General features: G+C 43.3%; 1 protein-coding gene across 1 annotated transcript in view; it reads right to left on the bottom strand.

Annotated features, from left to right (window-relative positions):
* Positions 1-263: 263 nt before the first annotated feature.
* FAAH2 (fatty acid amide hydrolase 2) overlaps positions 264-7,861 on the bottom strand; it is a 48,268-nt gene continuing 40,670 nt past the window's right edge. Inside the window, exon 11 of the mRNA XM_006096164.3 lies at positions 264-681. Coding sequence (XP_006096226.1) covers positions 506-681 — 176 coding nt within the window. The 3' untranslated portion in view covers positions 264-505. The remainder of the gene's footprint in view (positions 682-7,861) is intronic.

Here is a 7,861-nt window from a genome sequence, read left to right as displayed (position 1 = left end):
TTGCTGCATTCTCATCCACCTCCATACTCCTCTCCAGCTCCTACACTTACAAGAATTCACTACGTGGTTCTCATGCCTTGTTTTTGTCACTACGGTTCTTAAGTGGAATTACCTTACTTCATGGCCTGCCGGGCAAACACATAATTGTCTTCCAATTCTTAGTTTAAGCATCATCTTCTCTATGAAGTTGCTTATGATTCTCTAATTAAAACGGAATATTCCGTCCTGTGATCTCCCTATTGTATATAAAACAGACACCATCACAGCATATAGAATACTTTATTGCACATATTCACTTACTTGCCCATCTTCTCAGGTAACTGAGGGCAGGAACAAAATATTAGCATTTTATGAAAGTTAACACTTGGTGAAAGAAAGAACAGTAGGAAGAATAACTGAACAAGTGATTATTCTGCAGTTGTTTCTTCTTAACTTGCATGTTGGTGCTTGATCTCACCCAACCTATAGAAACACACACACACTCACACACGGTGAGAAGATCATTCTACAGCTTTCCAGGACAGACCCAGCCTCCAAAACTTTTCTCCAAGTACTGGGCCACAGCCAGGGTCAGGTGATCATTAAAGGGTCCAGCCACGACCTGGATTCCTAGAGGAAGTCCTTTGGCATTCAGACCCAATGGGCACTGGGTCACAGGCAAACCCAGGGCACTGAAGATACCTGAGTGAAACAAACAAGAATAATGTGAGGAATTAAGACCTGTTCTTGAAAACTTATTTTCTCCCCTCAGTACAGTGATGATGATAATAGTTACAAACATATAGGTAGAGTTTCCTATCTGCTGGACTCATCTAGGGACTTGATGTGAATGAAACATTTGAATTATCATAACAAAACCCAAGAGACAGAAACTATTAATTATTCATATTTTACAGATAAAATAACTGAAGAACAGAGAAGTTAAGTAACATATCTACAATGACTGGGCTAGTAAAAGCTCAAATCAGGATCTGAATACAGAAAATGCAGATGAGAGCTAGAGGTGTTTTCTGGTATACTACTCCTAACTTGCCCTTTGTAACATCTTCAGAAAAATTAGAGGAAATGCTAATATGGGGCAATATCTTATTGCATTATGAATTTTCTTTTCATTTATAAAAATTTGGAATATAATTTTGTGGTAGTCTAGATTTGTAAATTGTAATTATTTACTTCAATCATGTTTTTATAGAGCATTATAGTAGTATAACTTACATAAAATAAGATTTCCTGTTTTAAATGTACAAATTAATGATAATAAATTTACGGAATTGTGTAGCCATCCCCACATTCTATGTTTAGAATATTTTCATCACCCTGAAAAGAAACTATATAAAATAAGTTGCTCTCCATTCCCCTTTTCCCTGAGCCTCTAGAAACCACTAATCTATATTTTTTTATCTCTATAGATTGATTATTCTGGACATTTACTAGAAATGGAATCATATGATATGTAGTCTTTTTGTGTCTGGCCTTCTTTAACTTAGCATAATGTTTTCAAGGTTCATCCAAGTGGTTCTTCTTCATTGCCAAAGAGTGTGTCTGTTGAATAGATACATAAAATTTTGATTATACTGTACATTCACCAGCTGATGGACAACTGGGTTAATTAATACCTTTTGGCTATTGTTATGTTGTAACTAGAGGCCTGGTGCACGAAATTCATGCATGGGGTGGGAGGGTACCTCAGCCCGGCTTGTGCCCTCCCACAATCTGGGACCCCTCAGGTAGGGTCCCTAGGCCAGGTGGGCGATCAGGGCCTATCTGGGCTTTCCTTCCCCCGGCTGCTGGCAGTTGGCCCCGCCCCTGCTGCTGCCACTGTTTGCCATCTGTGCAGCGCTGCCCCCGTTCCCCCGCCACTGGTCACCTCTCTCTGTGGGAAACAGGTGTGGGGTACAATCGCTTGGCTGGCCTGGACCTCTGTCTGTGGCTGCTGGCTGTCTGTGGGGTGATGAATTGCTGGGCTCCGCAGAGGGAGGCCCTGCCCACCCGCCGCAGCGCTGCCAGCCTGGTAGCCTGGGCCTCCCTCTTTGGGGTGATCGATCGTGGGGATCCACGATTGATCGCCCACCAGAGGGAGGCCCCGCCCACCTGGCCAGGGCTCCGTGATCAATCACCGCGCAGAGGGTGGCCTGGGCTTCCCTCTTTGGGGTGATCATGGAGCACCCCCTCCCATCGATTGCCCTGCTGGCCAGTGGCTGGGGCCTCCCTCTTCTGGGCAATTGTGGGGCAATGGCGGGGCCCCCAGACCAATTGCATCGCACCTGCCTTGGCTGGCCTGGCACCAGTGCATGTCATAGCATGGTCATCTGGAAGGTCATTCAGTCGATTTGTCTATTACACTTTTATTATTATAGACTAGTGGCCCGGTGCATGAAATTCGTGCACGGAGGGGGGGGGGTGTCCCTCAGCCCAGCCTGCACCCTCTCCAATCGGACATCCCTCTCGCAATCTGGGACCGCTGGTTCTTAACCGCTCCCCTGCCTGCCTGCCTGATCACCCCTAACTCCTCTGCCTGCCTACCTGATCGTCCCTAACTGCCCTCCCCTGCCAGCCTGATCTCGCCCCCAACTGCCCTCCTCTGCTGGCCAATTTGGTTCTGATTGGTCGGTTTTTATGCCAGTCAGCATCAAAAGCTCCACCTCCTAGGCAGCCACTGGCTCCTCACAGTTGACCCAGATTTGGTTCTGACTGGTCAGTTTCTATGCCAGTTAGCATCAAAAACTCCGCCTCCTAGGCAGCCATTGGCTCCTTACATTCACCCAGATTTGGTTCTGATTGGTCAGTTTCTATGCCAGTCAGCATCTCTGGGCCTATCAACGGGGCCTGATCAGAAAGGCGGGGTTGATCAGCAGCCTTGGTGGAGGCCTGGAGAGAAATGGAGGCAAGGCTGCTGGCCAGACTGGGAGAGAAAGAGAGAGGCAAGTGATGATCAAAAGCTGCCACAGAGGCAATGGATCAGGACCCTGCTTCTCTCTTCAGGCTTCTCTCTGGCCCTGATTCGCAGCCTCCTCAGCAGTCAGTGCTGGGGTACCATGCCTGAAGAGGAAGCAGTCAGCCAACCCAGCGCTGACTGCAGGACTGATTTCTGTTGGTGGAGCCTCGGTTGTTACCGGTCATTATGACCCAGGGTTTTTATATATTAGGATAAGCATTCATGGACAAGTCTTTGTAAGGAGATATATTTTCATTTTTCTTGAGTGTTTATATAGTAGTGAAATTGTTGGGTCATATGATACATTAACATTCAACCTTATAATGAAAATGCCCAAATGTTTTCCAAAAAAGCTGCACCATTTTTGCAATATGTTCACCAGCAATGTATGAGGGATCCAATTCCTCCACATCTTTGTTAACAATTATTTTTGATTATAGCTCTTCTAGTGGGTATACAGATATCTCACTGTGGTTTTACGTAAATATGCATTTCCCTAATGACTAATGATATTGAGCATCTTTTCATGCACTTATTGGCCATTTGAATATCTTCTTTGTAACCATACCTATTAAAATCCATTGTCCATACTTAAATTGAGTTTTAGTCTTATTATTGAGTTTCAAGAGTTCATGTACTTGGAATATAAATCACTTATGGATGCATAATTTGTAAATAATTTCTCCCAGTCTATGAATTTTTTTACTTTCTTGAAGGTGTTTTATAAAGAAAAAAATGTTTAATTTTGTCGAAATTCAATTTATCATTTTTTTCTTGTATTGCCAGTATTTTTGGTGCGGAATCTAAGAAATCTTTGTCAAACCCAGGGTCACAAAGACTTACTCTTATGTTTTCTTCAAAATTTATTGTAGTTTTAGTTTTTACATTTAGGTCTGCTATATTTAGGTTGGTAAATGGTATATGATAGGGGTATGATTTAATTCTTTTGCATGTAGACATGCAGTAATTGCACCACTATCTATTGAAAAGCATGTTATGCCAGGCAGCATAGCTCAGTGGTTGAGCAGGAGGTCATGGGTCAATTCCTGATCAGGGCACATGCCTGGGTTGCAGGCTCAATCCCAGGAGGAGGCAGCTGATCAATGATTCTCTCTCATCATTGATGTTTCTATCTCTCTCTCCCTCTCCCTTCCTCTCTGAAATCAATCTATACTAATAATAGCCTAGGGCCGTTACGACCTAAATGACCAAATGGATGACCGGTCACCAGGAAGTGTATGGAGCACCTCTTGGTCCCTCCCCCAAGGCCCACAAGGCTGGCGGCAGGCTGGCGGGGTGAGGCAGGCACAGTGAGGTCGTTAGCCTCCGGCCAGAGGCCTGATCACAATTGCGGATCAGGCCCAGAGAGAGGCCCGCCGGCCAGAGGCCTGATCACAATTGCGGATCAGGCCCAGAGAGAGGCCCGGAGAGAGAGGCAGGTTCTGATCAGCAACGGGCTCGGCTGTTGGCAAGGCCTGGAGAGAGAGAGAGGCAGGGCCTGATCAGCAGCTGCTATGGAGACTGCGGATAGGCCCAGAGAGAGAGACAGCTGTCAGCAGGGCCTTTCTGGATTTCCCAGAAGAGCCAATGGCTGCCTAGGAGGTGGAGCTTTTGACACTGGCATAGAAACCGACCAATCAGAACCAAATCTGGGTGAACTGCGTGGAGCCAATGGTTGCCTAGGAGGTGGAGCTTTTGACACTGATTGGCATAGAAACGGACCAGCCGAAGCCGGTTTGGCTCAGTGGATAGAGCGTAGGCCTGTGGACTAAAGGGTCCCGGTTCGATTCCGGTCAAGGGCATGTACCTTGGTTGCGGGCACATCCACAGTGGGAGATGTGCAGGAGGCAGCTGATTGATGTTTCTCTCTCATTGATGTTTCTAGCTCTCTATCTCTCTCCCTTCCTCTCTGTAAAAAGTCAATAAAATATATTTTTTTAAAAAAAAGAAACGGACCAATCAGAACCTAATCTGGGTGAACTGCAAAGGCAGAACCTAAGGTGGGGCCTGAGGAGGAGTTTTAAGGGAAACAGATGTTTGGTGTAAGGTGTAAGAAAGCAGTTCAATTTTTTAATAACTGGTTTGGCAGTATAGTGTATATGGCTGGCTATTAGTCCAGATATAGGGATTATGTATTTTTGTCTTCAAAGTGTACCTCCACCTGCTGAATGATTTCCCCCACCATTTAAGCAATCGTATCCTATATAGTCTATCTATACTAATAAAAGGGTAATATGCTAATTAGACTGGGTCGACCGGCCATCTTCCAGATGTCCGACTTCCTTCCAGACAAAGCCATGGTGGTGGGGGCCAAGGTAGAGCCATGGTGGTAGGGGTGATCAGCCGGTGCCAGCAGCCGGAGGAAGGATGGCCAGTACTCTTGCACGAATTTAGTGCATCGGGCCTCTAGTAAAAATATATTTTAAAAAAGAAAAGCCTGTTATTTCCCCATGAAATTGTCTTTGAACCTGTGTAAAAATCAATTGAACATAAATAAAGGGACTTATGTTTGTATTCTAATTCTACTCATTATATATATATATATATATATATATATACACACACACACACACACATACACACACACACACACACACATATATATGTAAATATATACATATACACATATACCAGCAGATGTATATATATCCTTATACCAGTATGTGTATATATATATATACATATATACCTATACATACATACATATGTAGCAATTGTTATGAAGTAAAACAGATATATTAAAATTACTACATTAAAGTAAACATAAACATATGCTTCAATAAATAATATTATTATCACTATTATTAATACTTGTAAGGCACTTTATATACATTTTCACATTTAATCCTTCCAACAATCCTGCAAAGTACATGTAGCATCGTCATCTTTGCCATAAAAGAACAAGGTGCAGAAATTAAATATCCTAGTGAATTTATCCATCTTGTAAGCATCAGATAAAGATAAAAATATCATAGCTGCCTGAGTAGCAACTGAGAAGAATATTGCTTTATAGGAAAAATAAAAACACAGCTGAAATCCGAAGCTATATGGCATCTTACAATTCTGTTGTTGACAGAAGGTTGCCCAAGCCTAGTAAGTTTTCATCTTCAGTGAAGGAAATGAAAGCAAAATAATGCTAAGTAGTATTGAACCAAGCCTATAGTGGAAACCACACTGGCTTTGAAGTCGGATGAAATGCAGTTGGATTCCAGCCCTGACTCTGACCCCTTAAGTCACCCTGTTTCTTCACTTTTTAAAAAATACGTTTTTATTGATTTTACAGAAAGAGGAAGGGAGAGGGGGAGAGAGAGATAGAAACATCAATTAGCTGCCTCTTCCACATCCCCTACTGGGGATTGAGTCCGAAACCTGGGCATGAGACCTGAACCAGGAATTGAACCAGTGACCTCTTGGTGCATGAGTCGATGTTCAATCCACTGAGCCACACCAGCAGGGCTGTTTTTTCATATTTTTTACAAGGATAACTGTACCTGCTATGAAGGATTTCTGGGAGCCTTAAGTGGATAATGTAAAGCATTTCTAGCTCATAGTATCTGGCCCATAATAGGTACCTGATACTCGATAAATGGCACTATTATCTATCACGGATCTTGTATCCATATTACCGGGCATTTCACCTGGTTCACAATGGAAACTGTAAATGTGCTTACGCTTGAACTACAGGAAAAAGTTCTCAATGTGGCTAATGTCAATCTGAGGAAATCCCTCCAAAAAGCTTTTTTGTTCTACATAAAAATTAAATGCACTGTTCTAGGTGATAGAACATTCCTGGGGTGTGTGTCCAAGGAGAACTGAATTAACACTCCATAAGCAGATTGTAGAAAGGAATTTAAACAAGATATAGATGATTTCTAATGCATAACCTTGGCATTCGGTATACCGGTACAATGGATAGGGTATAAAAGTTGCAGAGAAATTTATAGACAGAATAGTTTGAGGCTAGTTTTGTACAAATCATCCTTCACTTGGTTTCAGCTTACTAATAACCCTTGAAGGTGCTATATCGGTTCATGAGCTGAGACTGATAAAGCCTTTAGAAGGTAGATTAAGTTCTTTAGGAAACTATTGTTAAGCTCGGTAGAGTTCTGGAATAAAAATTAAAAAGCAGAAGCTGGGCCGGTGTGGCTCAGTGGTTGAGTGTCAACCAATGAATCCGGAGGGCACGGTTAGATTCTCAGTCAGGGCACATGCCCGGGTTGCTGACTTGACCCCCAGTAGGAGGTGTGCAGGAGGCAGCTGATCAATGATTCTCTCTCATCATTGATGTTTCCATCCCTCTCCCCCTCCCCCTTCCTCTCTCTGAAATCAATAAGAAACATCTTTTTAAAAAATAGGAAGCAGGAGTGTAATTTCCGGTGTGAGAATTGATCTTTGGGAGTCACCAAGCAGGTCTCTATGACACAGTGTCCTTAACTAATAGAACAGGATTCAACTTTCATTTATTCTTGGAAGCTTTGAATTACGTGTTGTGCTTCAAACAGTCCCAGGGCAGAGATATAGTAAATTATGGAAACACCGTGCGGGGCTGTGATGTGTATTATCAAGGAGGAGTTCCTTCTGAGCTCAAATTCCTTCGTTGAACAGATTTCTGTATGAATACAAATAATCATTAGGGAGACAGCTGGCTGCTGCTGTTCCTCACCAATAAAACACACTCCTCCCACATCCCCTTATTTTCTTCTTGGGAATTTTGCCAGAAGGGCTGGGTGCAAGTGTTTGGGTAAGCAAGTGGGATTTGCTATCTGCTTCTGTAAGGCCCCGTGGGATGTATTGTTTCTCCAACATCTGTAACATCATGAATGCACACGAGTCTAACAGACTGGGATAAATAAACTATGCAGCGCCAACTCTCCTGAGCTGTCTGTGTCGATAGGGAGGCCAACGAGATAGGCAAGGCCATTTGCA

This window comes from Myotis lucifugus, unplaced genomic scaffold (assembly GCF_000147115.1).
Source record: "Myotis lucifugus unplaced genomic scaffold, Myoluc2.0 scaffold_169, whole genome shotgun sequence".
Taxonomy (NCBI): Eukaryota; Metazoa; Chordata; class Mammalia; order Chiroptera; family Vespertilionidae; genus Myotis; species Myotis lucifugus.
This window is presented reverse-complemented; position numbering and strand designations above follow the sequence as displayed.